This window comes from Mobula birostris, chromosome 14 (genome assembly GCF_030028105.1).
Source record: "Mobula birostris isolate sMobBir1 chromosome 14, sMobBir1.hap1, whole genome shotgun sequence".
NCBI classification, from domain to species: Eukaryota; Metazoa; Chordata; class Chondrichthyes; order Myliobatiformes; family Myliobatidae; genus Mobula; species Mobula birostris.
The window spans coordinates 459668-474293 of NC_092383.1; the positions used below are offsets into that span (position 1 = coordinate 459668).

Sequence of the window (14626 nt, forward strand, 5' to 3'; positions counted from 1 at the left end):
TCGCTACCCGCCTGTACTAACCCTCTTGGTCAAGGGCAGGTTGTGTCTTATGAGCCTGATTGAATTCTTTGAGGATGTAACAAAACACATTGATGAAGGTAGAGCAGTGGATGTAGTGTATATGGATTTCAGCAAGGCATTTGATAAGGTTCCCCATGCGAGGCTCATTCAGAAAGTAAGGAGGCATGGGATCCAAGGAGATCTTGCTTTGTGGATCCAGAATTGGCTTACCCACAGAAGGCAAAGGGTGGTTTAGATGGTTTATATTCTGCATGGAGGTCGGTGACCAGTGATGTTCTGCAGGGATCTGTTCTGGGACCTCTCCTGCTTGAGATTTTTATAAATGACCTGGATAAAGAAGTAGAAGGGTGAGTAAGTATGTTTGCTGATGACACAAAGGTTGGTGTGTTGTGGATAGTCTGGAGGGATATCAGAGATTACAGTGGGACATCAATAGGATGTAGAAGTGTGCTGAGAAGTGGCAGATGGACTTCAACCCAGATAAGTGTGAGGTGGGTCATGTTGGAAGGTCAAATTTGAAGGCAAAATATAATATTAATGGTAAGACTCTCGGCAGAGTGGAGGATCAGAGAGATCTTGGGGTCCATGTCTATAGGATACTCAAAGCTGCTGCACAGGTTGACAGTGTTGTTAAGAAGGTGTGTGGTGTGTTGGCATTCATCAACCATGTGATTGAGTTCAAGAGCCGTGAGGCAATGTTACAGCTAGACAAGACATTTGGTCAGACCCCACTTAAAGTATTGTGTTCAGTTCTGGTCACCTCACTACAGGAAGGACGTGGATACTATAGAGAGAGTGCAGAGGAGATTTACAAGGATGTTGCCTGAATTGGAGGGTGTACCATATGAGAATAGATTGAGTGTGCTTGGCCTATTCTCCTTCTAGCAATGGAGGATGAGAGGTGACCTGATAGAGGTCTATAAGATGATGAGAGGCATTGATCATGTGGATAGCTAGTGGCTTTTTCCCAGGGCTGAAATGGCTAACACGAGGGGGCATAGTTTTAAGGTGCTTGGAAATAGGTAGTGAGGGGATGTCAGGGGTCAGTTTTTCACACAGAGTGGTGGGTGGAATGCACTGATGGTGACAGTGGTGGAAGGTCTCCTAACAGACTCTTAGATAGGTACATGGAACATAGAAAAATAGAGAGCTACAGGGTAGGGAAATTCTAAGCAGTTTCTAGAGTAGGTTACATGGTCGGCACAACACTTTGGGCAGAAGGGCCTGTCATGTGCTGTAGATGTCTATGTTCTGTGTTCTCTATGCCCTCCATACTGATCCCATTAATCTCCCTTTCCCCCCGTACTGAACACTCTATCCTCCCTTACTGACACCTCTATCCCTGGTACTAAACCCCTCTATGCCCCGCTCCCAATCCCACTATCCCCCACTCACTGACCACACTATCCCCCTAACCGACCCCTCTATTACCCCTAGCTGACCCCTCTATCAACCCCATACTGACCCCTCTATTCCTCCTTATTGACTATCCCCCCAACTCCCCGCTCTATCCCCTGATCTGACCCTTCTATTCCTCCACGTACTGACCCCTCTGTCCCCTCTATCTCCCCATACTGACCTCTCTATCCCCTGTACTGACTGCTCTAGCCTCCCCTTCTGATCCCCCTATTCCCCAATCCCCTCCATACTGACGCCTTTATCTCCTCCATACTTACTCCTCTATCCCCCCGCTGACCCTTCTTTTCCCCTCACATACTGACCCATCTAAACCCACTAACTCCTTCTCTCCCCCTGTACTAACACCTCTGTCACCTCCGTTCTGAATCCTATATCCTCCCAGCACTGAACCCTCCATTCCCCTGTACTATCCCACTGTATTGACCCCTCTATCCTAAATGGACCTCGCTATTCCCTCTCAGACTGACCCCAGTATCCCCAGGTACTAACCCATTCTATCCCCCTGTACTGAACTCTCTTTCCGCAACCCCCTTACTGAACCCTTTATTCCCCCCCGAACTGAATCCTACCTCCCCCCACTGAACCCTCCATCCCCCCGTGTACTATCCCACACTATCCTCCCCAATCGACCCTCTATCCCCCCTTATACTGACACCACTATCCCACTAGACTGAGACCAATATCCCACAGTATTGACCTCTCTATCCTCCTGAACGGACCCCTCAAACCCCCGGTACTGACTCCACTATCCCACTCTATTGTTCCCTCAATCACCCCTCATAATGACTCTTTCATCCCACTGTACTGACCCCTCTATCCCCTCTCATACTGACTCCACTATCCTGCCGGTACTGACCCCTCTATTCCCTCCACACTGACAACTCTATCCCTCCAATACTAACCACTCTATACCCCCTCATACTGACCACATTATCTCTCTGTACTGACCCCACTATCCCCCATACTCCTTTATCCTCCCTATACTTACCCATCGCCCCATTCTGATCCCTCTGTTCCTCCATTCTGACCACTCTACCCCCTCATACTGACCACTCTATACCCACTCATACTGACCATACTATCTCCCCATACTGACCCACTATCCCCCCCCATACTGACTCCTCAAGCTCCCCCATACTCCCCCCTCCATCCCCTGTACTGACCCCTCTGTTCACCCCATTCTGACTCCTCTATCCCCACCCCTCCGTACTGACCCCACTATCTCCCTATACTGACACCACTATCCCTACATAGTGACCCCTGTATTATCCTGAACGGACCCCTCAATCCCCCCATACTGACCCCTCTTCCCCCCATACTGAACTGAACCCTCTACTGCCCCATATTGACCTCTATATCAACCAGTACCAAACCCTCTATCCCTTCTCTTACTGACCCACTATCCCACTGTATTGACCCTTAATGGAGCCCTCATCCCCCCCTTGTATTGACCCCTCTAACCCCCATACTGACCCTTCTGTTCCCCCCATATTGACCACTCTATCACCCCCATATTGACACCACTATCCCATCTTATTGACCCCTCAATCCTCCTGAACAGACCCCTCAATCCCCCAGTACTGACCCCTCTGAGGATGTAACTATGAAAATGGACAAGGGAGAGCCAGTGGATGTAGTGTACCTGGACTTTCAGAAAGCCTTTGATAAAGTCCCACATAGGAGATTAGTGGGCAAAATTAGGGCACATGGTATTGGGGGCAGAGTACTGACATGGATTGAAAGTTGGCTGGCTGACAGAAAACAAAGAGTAGTGATTAACGGGTCCCTTTCAGAATGGCAGGCGGTGACCAGTGGGGTAACGCAGGGTTCAGTGCTGGGACCGCAGCTGTTTACAATATATATTAATGATTTAGGTGAGGGAATTAAAAGTAACATTAGCAAATTTGCCGATGACACAAAGCTGGGAGGCAGTGTAAAATGTGGGGAGGATGTTATGAGAATGCAGGGTGACTTGGACAGGCTGGGTGAGTGGGCAGATGCAGTTTAATGTGGATAAATGTGAGGTTATCCACTTTGGTGGTAAGAATGGGAAGGCAGATTATTATCTAAATGGAGTCAAGTTCGGAAAAGGGGAAGCACAATGAGATCTAGGTGCTTTTGTACATCAGTCACTGAAAGCAAGCATGCAAGTACAGCAGGCAGTGAAGAAAGCTAATGGCATGCTGGCCTTCATAACAAAGGGAATTAAGTATAAGAGCAAAGAGATCCTTCCGCAGCTGTACAGGGCCCTGGTGAGACCACACCTGGAGCAGTGTTCAGTTTTGGTCTCCAACTTTTGAGGAAGGACATTCTTGCTATTAAGGGAGTGCAGCATAGGTTCACAAGGTTAATTCCTGGGATGGCGGGACTGTCATATGACAAAAGATTGGAGCGACTGGGCTTGTATACTCTGGAGTTTAGAAGGTTGAGAGGGGATCTTATTGAAACATATAAGATTATTAAGGGATTGGACACGCTGCAGGCAGGAAGCATGTTCCTGCTGATGGGTGAGTCCAGAACCAGAGGCCACAGTTTAAGAATTAGGGGTAGGCCATTTAGAACGGAGTTGAGGAAAAACTTTTTCACCCAGAGAGTGGTGGATATATGGAATGCTCTGCCCCAGAAGGCTGTGAAGGCCAAGTCTCTGGATGCTTTCAAGAAAGAGATGGATAGAGCTCTTAAAGATAGCGGAATCAAAGGTTATGGGGATAAGACAGGAACCGGATACTGATAGTGGATGATCAGCCATGATCACAGTGAATGGCGGTGCTGGCTCAGAGGGCCGGATGGCCTACTCCTGCACCTATTGTCTATCCTCCTCATACTGACTGCACTACCCTCTTGTACTGACCCCATTACCCTCCCATACTGACTGCACTATCCCACCATATTGACCCCTCTATCTCCCTCCCGTGCTGACCACTCTCCTCCATACAGACCCCTCAATTCCCCCCTGTATTGAAACCTCTATCCTCCCAAACTGACCCCTCTATTCCCCCTCATACTGACCCCATTGTCCCCCTGTACTGACCCCTCTATCCTCCTCACTGACACCTTTATCCCCCACTACAGTCGCCTCTATCCTCCCTGCTGATGCCTCTATCCCCCCATATGCACCCTTCTGTCCCCCTGTACTGACCTCTCTGTCCCACCCATAAAGACCACTCTATCCCCCTCATACTGAACCCACTATCCCACTGTACCAACCCCTCTATTTCTCCACCTACAATACTGACCCCTCCGTCCCAATGTTCTGTCGTAAACAGACCCTTTTATCCCCCTCATACTGACCCCACTACCCCTCCCAGTACTGACCCCTTTATTCCCCCGGTACTGACCACTCTATCCCCACCTGTATTGACCCCTCTATCCTCCTGAAAGGACCTTCTATCCCCATTCATACTGACACCACTATCCCACCTTATTGACCCTCTATCCCCCCCCCTTACTGTCCACTCTGTCCCATGCCCCTGGTACTGACCCCAGTATCTCCCCATATTGACTCCCCTACCCCCCATTCTGACCCCTCTATTCCCCCCTCACTGAACCCTCCATCTGTCCACCCATACAGAATCCTCTATCCCACTGTGCTCACTCCTCTATCTTCCTGCATGGACCCCCTCTATTACCCCCCCAGTACTGACCCTTCTATCCCCTCCTGTACTGAACCTTCTATTGTCCCAAAATGACCCTTCATGCCCCCACTCGTACTGACCACTCTTCCTCCCCCATACTGGTCCTCTGTCCCCCCCCCCCCGTACTGAATCCTCTATACCCCTCCCCGGAACTAACCCCTGTATCTCCATGTATTGAACCCTCTATCCCCCCATACTGACCCTTCTATCGTCCCCATACTAACCCCTCTATCTCCCGTTCAGACCCTCCTATCCTCCATAATGACCCCCGTATACCCTGTACTAACCCCTCCACCCCCCATAGTGGCCTCTCTATCCCCCCGTACTGACTCCCTGTCCTCCTACACTGACCCCCTGTACCGTATCCCTCCATTCCGTCCCCGTTATCCCCTTAATCCCTCCTGTACTGACCCCTCTATTCTCCCCCATACTGACCCCTCTATCCTCTCTATAGTGACCTCTATCACCCCCATACTGACCTCTCTATCTCCCCCGTAATGGCCTCACTATCACCCCCCGCACTGACACCTCTATTCCCCCCCCCCCCCCGTACTGACCCTACTATGCCCTTATCGCCCCGCGAACTGTCCCGATTCTATCGGCTGCTAGACTACCGAATTTAGCAAGAACAGCCGGGCTTGTGATCGTTGTTTCTCGCTGCCGTACACTGCAGCCCCTGGGGTCAGTGTGTCAATGATGGGCTTGCGCTGGGGAACCCGAGGACCTTTCTGATTTTACAGTTTTATTCTGGTAATTTTTAGGAGTCTGGCCACGAAGCCCCGACCTCGCCACAGGCATCAAATGTGAATGGCACCGAGGAAGAGAAGGGGAGTCGCTCGCCCCCCATCGAATCCCTGTTAAAGAGCAACAATCACCGCATCAAGTGAGTCCATGAAGAGCGGCAAAGCGGCCTGTCTCTGGGGCAGTTCCTGGGCTGAGTGGCCTCGGGGCTGTCTCCGCTCTGCTTTCTCGAGGCACTCGGGAAGAGACCATCCGGGGCAGGAGGTTCTCAGGGTAGAGGGTCCGAGAATGTATCTGTGAGTGGGGGATGGAGGGGAGGGAGAGAGTGTTTCCGGAGCCTTGACTCTACCTATCCCCTCTCGCCTTCCCCCAGCCCGGTGAAGAAGTGGGAACAGGAGCTGCGGACTCTGGGCGAGAGCAACGCCCGGCTGAGTGCAGCGCTACAGGAGTCAGCCAGCACCGCCGAGCACTGGAGGAACCGGCTGCAGGGCTGCAAGGAGGAGGGAGACAGGCTGCGGGAGAAGGTGAGAGAGGGCGGGGAGCTGGACCCAATGGAGGGGGAGGAAATAGCCCTCTCCCCTCCAAACACACCCTCCCTCCCTCTTCTTTCTAAACTTACCACCTCCCTCCCTCTCTTTCCCTTCCAACCACATGCTTTCCCCCCTCCCTCCCCCACTTCCCTCCATCCACAACATCCCCTCCCGTTGCTGCAATACAGGTATTGACAGGTTCTCAGGTGCGTGATCCCAAGGGGCTTGGACCATCTAGAAAAAAATCAGAGACACCCCCACACCCCTCCCAACACCTCTGCCTTGTTTCGGAGTTCCTTCCTTTCTCCTCTGCCCTGGAACCCCACTCACCCATCGGATCTGCGTGAAGTTCCTCCCTGGCCAAATCTCAGCTCTGTCCCTGAGAAATCACTGTGTCTCAGGGAACCGGTGTCCTCGCAGAGATCCTCCATACTTGGCAGTGACCAAGAGAAGAATCCACCATCCTTACAGCCGCTATCACCCAGCCCCTACCACTAGGTCCCAACAATAACCGACTTGCTCAGTTGATTGGATGATTCCGAAATCCAACCCAAATCCAAATATGTTGGTTTAGATCTCTCAATATCCTGATGAAGGGACTTGTCCCAAAACTATTGATTTCTATTGATGCTACCTCACCTATTGAATTCCTCCAGCATTTTGTGTGTGCTGGCCTGACTTGCCAGCATCTGCAGAATCTCTGGTGTTTACGTTGTAAATCTGTGTGTGGATTTGTTAGGAATAGCTCCTAGCTCTCAGAAAGATGCTGGGAATTTTGTTTACTGGACCCTGATGACCTCCAACACTTCCCCCTCTACCTTCTCCTCCAGATCATGGAACTGGAAGCTGAGAGCATCGACATCAACAAGGAGAGAGAGCAGAATTCACGGCTCAGCCAGACGGTGCGGCTGCTGGAGGCTGAGATTGCCGAGAAGGAGCAGGTTTGTGGGAATATTTCACTGGAAGGCCTCTCCCTCACCCGAGCTCAATGACTGGAGTGGGAGTGAGACTGAGGTCAGTGTGGCTCCAGTTAGGGTTAGAACCAGGTCAGAGGTGAAGGTGAACTCTCTTCAGGAACCATGGAGGTAGAGGAGAAGTGAACACAAGCTGCCTGAGTCTGCGAGGTCCTCAGCTCAGAAATAGGACGAGGGGCACAAATGTTTGGAGGGATGTGTGGAGCAGTGAGGAGGGTGCTCGGCCTTGTGGACTGGAGTGTGTGGGTGACCTTTTGGGCTCCCTTAGTGTTGGAGGAGAGTGGTTACTGTGAGTTCAACACCCTGGAGTTGGACAAAGATCCCCAAACCTCACCTTGGATCAAGACAATAGCTGCAGGCAGAATTTAAGGATGGGTATTTTGTCTACACCCACCTCTTAAAGAGCCTCCACCTAAAGGAGTGACAGGTGACTCGATCCTTTAGATTTCCAGGAGGGAAGGGAACAGAAGAGGCGAGCTGTGGTGATGGCAGATCCGTAAGTTAGTGGAACAGAAAGGAGATTCTGTGGACGAGAATGAGTTTCCCGAATAGTATGTTGTCTCCCAGGTGCCGGGGTCTGGGACATCTCAGATCAAGTCCTTAGCATTCTTAAGTGGGAAGGTGAACAGTCAGAGGTCATGGTCCATGGGTAGGGCGAGTGACGAGGTTCTGCAAAGGTAGTTAGGTGATAAGTTAAAGGGCAGGACTTCCAGGATTGCTACCTATGCCACATGCTAGTGAGGCCAGAAATGGGAAGATTATGCAAAACGTTGAGCTGCTAAACTGTGCTTCATTGCTCCACAACAATGACAATAAAGATATTCTATTCTGTTCTATTAATATGTGGCTAAGGAGTTGGTGTAGGAAGAAGGGTGTAAGATTTTTGGATCATTAGGTTCCCTTCCAGAGAATGTGGGACCTGTACAGAAGAGACAGTTTGTACCTAAACTGGGAGGGAATGAATATCCTAGCGAGAAGGCAGGAAGGTTTGCTGGCATTGCCTGGGCTGGGGGTTGGGGGGGGGGGGGTCGGGGGTAGCAGGTTTAAGCTAGAGTTGCAGGGGGATGGGAACCAGAGTGCCAGAATAGAGCGTGGGGGAGGTTGTAGAGACAGATATTAGTAAGATCTCAGGCAAAGTCAGGAATCAAAAGGTTAAGCATGGTGCAACTAGTGTCCTAAGCTGCATATATTTCAATGCAAGAAGTATCATAGGAAAGGTGGATTAGCTTAGGGCATGGATAAACACCCGGAATTATGATATTGTAGCCATTAGTGAGACTTAGTTCAGGAGGGGCAGGACCGGCAGCTCACCACTCCATGGTTCCATTGTTTTAGATGTGACAGAACGAGGGGAATTAAAGGATGTGGTATTACGAGTCAGTGCCCCATCAGGAGAGACCGGAGAACTTGTCTAGTGAGGTGTTATGGGTGGAACTGAGAAATAAGAAAAGTATGACGACATTAATGGGGTTACGGCCGGCTGGTGGCACAATGGCATCAGCGCCAGACTCCGGAGTGAAGGTTCCGGAGTTCGAATCCAAGTCGGGCCACCCCCCGAACACACTTTCCATCTGTGCCGGGTTGAGCATCGAGCTAGCCACTCAGCCTCGTAAGAAAAAAAAGGGTCGAGTCAGGAACGTTCATATCGTGACCCGGTTAATCCGAAAGGAGACCAATCCTGACACCACGCGCCAGACAAGAATGGCTGACTGACTGGTGTGATACGCTAAAAAAAATGGGGCTATATTACAGAGCATCCAACAGTCCAATGGATTGAGTGGAACAAATTTGTAGAGAGATCACAGACTGTTGCAAGAAACATAAGGTTGTTCTAGTAGGTGATTTTAACATTCCACATATTTTCTGGGACTATACTGTCAAAGGACGAAATGGGATAGAGTTTGTCCATATAACAATATAACCATATAACAATTACAGCACGGAAACAGGCCATCTCGGCCCTTCTAGTCCATGTCGAATGCTTACTCTCACCTAGTCCCATCTACCTGCACTCAGCCCATAACCCTCCATTCCTTTCCTGTCCATATACCTATCCAATTTTTTTTTTAAATGACAAAATTGAACCTGCCTCTACCACTTCTACTGGAAGCTCGTTCCACACAGCTACCACTCTCTGAGTAAAGAAGTTCCCCCTCATGTCACTCTAAACTTTTGCCCCTTAACTCTCAACTCATTTCCTCTTGTTTGAATCTCCCCTACTCTCAATGGAAAAAGCCTATCCACATCAACTCTATCTATCCCCCTCATAATTTTAAGTACCTCTATCAAGTCCCCCCTCAACCTTCTATGCTCCAAAGAATAAAGACCTAACTTGTTCAACCTTTCTCTGTAACTTAGGTGCTGAAACCCAGGTAACATTCTAGTAAACCTCTGTACTCTCTCTATCTTGTTGACATCTTTCCTATAATTCGGTGACCAGAACTGTACACAATACTCCAAATTTGGCCTTACCAATGCCTTGTACAATTTTAACATTACATCCCAACTCCTATACTCAATCTTCTGATTTATAAAGGCCAGCATATCAAAAGCTTTCTTCACCACCCTATCCACATGAGATTCCACCTTCAGGGAACTATGCACCATTATCCCTAGATCACTCTGTTCTACTGCATTCCTCAATGCCCTACCATTTACCATGTATGTCCTATTTTGATTAGTCCTACCAAAATGTAGCACCTCACATTTATCAACATTAAACTCCATCTGCCATCTTTCAGCCCACTCTTCTAACCGGCCCAAATCTCTCTGCAAGCTTTGAAAACCTACTTCATTATTCACAATGCCACCTATCTTAGTATCATCTGCATACTTACTAATCCAATTTACCACCCCATCATCCAGATCATTAATGTATATGACAAACAACATTGGACCCAGTACAGATCTCTGAGGCATACCACTAGTCACTGGCCTCCAAACTGACCAACAGTTATCCACCACCACTCTCTGGCATCTCCCATCCAGCCACTGCTGAATCCATTTTACTACTTCAATATTAATACCTAACAATTGAACCTTCCTAACTAACCCTCCATGTGGAACCTTGTCAAAGGCCTTACTGAAGTCCATATAGACAACATCCACCACTTTACCCTCGTCAATTTTCCTAGTAACCTCTTCAAAAAATTCAATGAGATTTGTCAAACATGACCTTCCACGTACAAATCCATGTTGACTGTTCCTAATCAGACCCTGTCTATCCAGATAATTATATATACAATCTCTCAGAATACTTTCCATTAATTTACCCACAACTGACGTCAAACTTACAGGCTGATAATTGCTAGGTTTACTCTTAGAACCCTTTTTAAACAATGGAACCACATGAGCAATAAGCCAATCCTCCAGCATCATCCCCGTTTCTAATGACATTTGAAATATTCCTGTCAGAGCCCCTGCTATTTCTACACTAACTTCCCTCAAGGTCCTAGAGAATGTCCTGTCAGGACCCGGAGACTTATCCACTTTTATATTTCTTACTTAATCATCATAGTTTCCATACCCACCCTACTTGTTTCCCTTACCTTACACAATTCAATATCCTTCTCCTTAGAGAATACCGAAGAAAAGAAATTGTTCAAAATCTCCCCCATCTCTTTTGGCTCTGCACATAGCTGTCCACTCTGATTCTCTAAGGGACCAATTTTATCCCTCACTATCCTTTTGCTATTAATATAACAGTAGAAACTCTTGGGGTTTATTTTCACCTTACTTGCCAAAGCAACCTCATATCTTCTTTTAGCTTTTCTAATCTCTTTCTTAAGATTCTTTTTACATTCTTTATATTCCTCGAGCACCTCATTTACTCCATGCATCCTATATTTATTGTAGATCTCTCTCTTTTTCTGAACGAAGTTTCCAATATCCCTTGAAAACCACGGCTCTCTCAAACTTTTAACCTTTCCTTTCAACCTAACAGTAACATAAAGATTCTGCACCCTCAAAATTTCACCTTTAAATGACCTCCATTTCTGTATTACATCCCTCCCATAAAACAAATTGTCCCAATCCACTCCTTCTAAATCCTTTTGCATCTCCTCAAAGTTAGCCTTTCTCCAATCAAAAATCTCAACCCTGAGTCCAGTCCTATCCTTCTCCATAACTATATTGAATCTAATGGCATTGTGATCACTGGACCCGAAGTGCTCCCCAACACATACCTCCGTCACCTGACCCATCTCATTCCCTAACTGAAGAACCAACACTGCCCCTTCTCTAGTTGGTACCTCTATGTATTGCTGCAAAAAACTATCTTGCACACATTTTACAAACTCCAAACCATTCAGCCCTTTTACAGAATGGGCTTCCCAGTCTATGTGTGGAAAATAAAAATCTCCCACAATGACAACCTTGTGCTTACTTCAAATATCTGTTATCTCCTTACAAATTTGCTCCTCCAATTCTTGCTCCCCAATAGGTGGTCTATAATACACCCCTATAAGCATCACTACACCTTTCCTATTCCTCAATTCCTCCCAAATAGCCTCCCTAAATGAGCCCCCTAATCTATCCAGCCAAAGCACCACTGTAATATTTTCTCTGACAAGCAATGCAACACCTCCCCCTCTTGCCCCTCCAATTCTATCACACCTGAAGCAACAAAATCCAGGAATATTTAGTTGCCAATCACACCCCTCCTGCAACCATGTTTCACTAATAGCTACAACATCATATTTCCAGGTATCAATCCATGCTCTAAGCTCATCCACCTTTCTTACAATGCTCCTAGCATTAAAATAGATGCATTTAAGAAACTCTCCACCTCTTACTCTCTTTTTATCCCTAATGGTGCAACCAACTTTGTTATCTTTTTCTTCCTTCTCCCCTACATCTTCGGTCTGAGTGCTCCCGTTCTCTGTCCCCTGCCTATCCTCCCTCACACACTGTCTACTAGCTTTCTCTATTTGTGAACTAACCTCCTCTCTCCTAGTCTCTTCAATTTGATTCCCACCTCCCAACCATTCTAATTTAAAGTCTCCCCAGAAGCCTTCACAAATCTCCCCTGTCAAATGTATTCAGGAAAGTTTTCTTAATCAGTACATAGAAGTCCCAACAAGAGAGTGTGTGATACTGAATCCGCTATTAGGGAATAAGACAGGGCAGGTGACAGGTTTGTGTAGGGGAACACTTTGCATCGTGACCACAATGCCATCAGGTTCAAAGTAACTATGCAAACATATAGGTCTGGTCTGCAGGTTGAGATACCACATTGGATAAAGGCCAAGTTTGATGGTATCAGAAGTGATCTGGCAAGTGTGGATTGGGACCGGCTGTTTTCTGACAAAGGTGTATGTGATAAGTGGGAGGCCTCCAAAGAGCAAAATTTTGAGAGCAAGTTTTTTTTGACGAAGTTACCAGGAATGTGGATGACGGTACGGCAGTGGAATTGCCTACATGGATTTCAGTAAGGCAAGAGGTTGCTCAAGAAGATTCAGCCAATCGTCATTCAAGATGAGGTAGTAGATTGGATTAGACATTGGCTTTGTGGGAGAAGCCAGAGAGTGGTAGTGGCAGGTTGTCTCTCTAATTGGAGGCCTGTGACGAGTGGTGTGCTGGAGGCATTAGTGTTGGGTCCATTGCTGTTTGTCATCTATATCAATGATCTGGATGATAATGTGATTAACGGGATCAAAAAATTTACGGATGACACCAAGATTGGGTGTAGTGGACAAGGAGGAAGGTTATCATGGCTTGCAGAGGGATCTGGATTAGCTGGAAAAATAGGCTGAAAAATGGCAGATGGAATTTAATGCAGTCAAGTGTGAGATATTGCACTTCAGTAGGACCAACCAGGGTCAGTCTTACACGTGGACGGTAGGGCAGTGAGTAGTACAGTAGAACAAAGGAATCTGGGAATACAGGTCCATAATTTGCTGAAAGTGGCGTTACAGGTAGATAGGGTTGAAACCTTTAGGTACACCGGCCTTCATAAATCAAAGTATTAAGCGCTAGCAACGGGATATTATGTTGAAGTTGTATACAGTATTGGTGAGGCCTAATTTGGAGTATTGTGTGAAGTGTTGGTCACCTATCTACAGGAAAGATGTAAATAATGTTGAAAGAGTACAGAGAAAATTTACAAGGATGTCAATGTGTCTGGAGAACCCGAGTTATAAGAATAGGTTAGGACTGTATTCTTTAGAACATAGGAGATTAAGAGGAGATTTGATAGAGGTATACAAAATAATGAAGGGTACAAGATAGGGTAAATATAAATAGGTTTCCACTGAGGTTGGGTGAAACTACAGAGATCATGGGTTAAGGGTAAAGGTGAAAAGAGTAAAGGGAACAGAACATGAGGGAAAACTTTGTGAGAGTGGAGTGAGCTGCCAGCACAAGGGGTGTATAAGAGCTCAATTTCAAAGTTGAAGTGAAGTTTGGATAAGTACATGGATCGTAGTGGTATGGAAGTACAAGCTGATGGGAGTAGGCAGTTAAACGATTTTGGCATGGATTAGATGGGCCAAAGGGCGTGTTTCTGTGATTTACATCTCTGTGACTCCTCCCATCTAGACTCCCAGATCTGGTTGCCCCCTTCTCTCCCTATGATCCACAGGGGTTGCAACAGCTGCCCCTCTCCCCTTTCCACCATCCAAAAATATGAATGGTCCTTCCAGGTAAAGCACTTTCAATCTGGAGATGTTCTTGTGCAATTGTACAGGAAAAACACTGACCTTACGGTCCCCTTCACTTGAATTCTCCTTCTCACGGTCACTCTGTGCAGTCTCAGCCCCTCCAATGCACTCATGATGTGCATGGGGAGCAGCAGCTGGCCTTCTGCCCAGAGATATCACCACTTCCATCTTCAAGGCTTTTTGTCATTTGCCTGTTCATATACATTTATTTATTGAAATACAGGGTGAGATATGCCCTTCCGACCTTTCGAGCTGCACTGCCCAGCAATTCCCTATTTGACCTTAGCCTAATTACGGGACAATTTACAATGACCAATTAACCTACCAACTGGTAGGAAAGCCATGCCGTCATGGAACGTGCAAACTCTTTACAGACAGTGGCAGGAATTGAACCCCGGTCACTGGCACTGTAAAGCATTGTGCTAGCAGTTATGCTATTGTTCTGTCCCAAACCAAATATACAACCAATGTTCCTCCAGGCCATGGTGCACCTACAAAATATTTCACACACTGCATATAAAGCAATATATTACCTTGAATAACTTAATAAAATATAATTCAAAAATACATGTAGCACGGGTAAACAGTAAACAGTAACAGCTTGCTACCATAGTGACAAGACCTCAGTGGTAGCAGGGTATTCATTA

At 47.2% G+C, this 14626-nt stretch overlaps 1 protein-coding gene across 2 annotated transcripts in view; it reads left to right on the forward strand.

The window, feature by feature from the left end:
• homer2 (homer scaffold protein 2) overlaps window positions 1-14626 on the forward strand; it is a 36411-nt gene that overhangs the window by 11095 nt on the left and 10690 nt on the right. For both annotated transcript variants that reach the window (XM_072277889.1, XM_072277890.1), the window contains exons 5-7: window positions 5837-5958; window positions 6190-6340; window positions 7177-7287. In XM_072277889.1, coding sequence (XP_072133990.1) covers window positions 5837-5958; window positions 6190-6340; window positions 7177-7287 — 384 coding nt within the window. The remainder of the gene's footprint in view (window positions 1-5836; window positions 5959-6189; window positions 6341-7176; window positions 7288-14626) is intronic.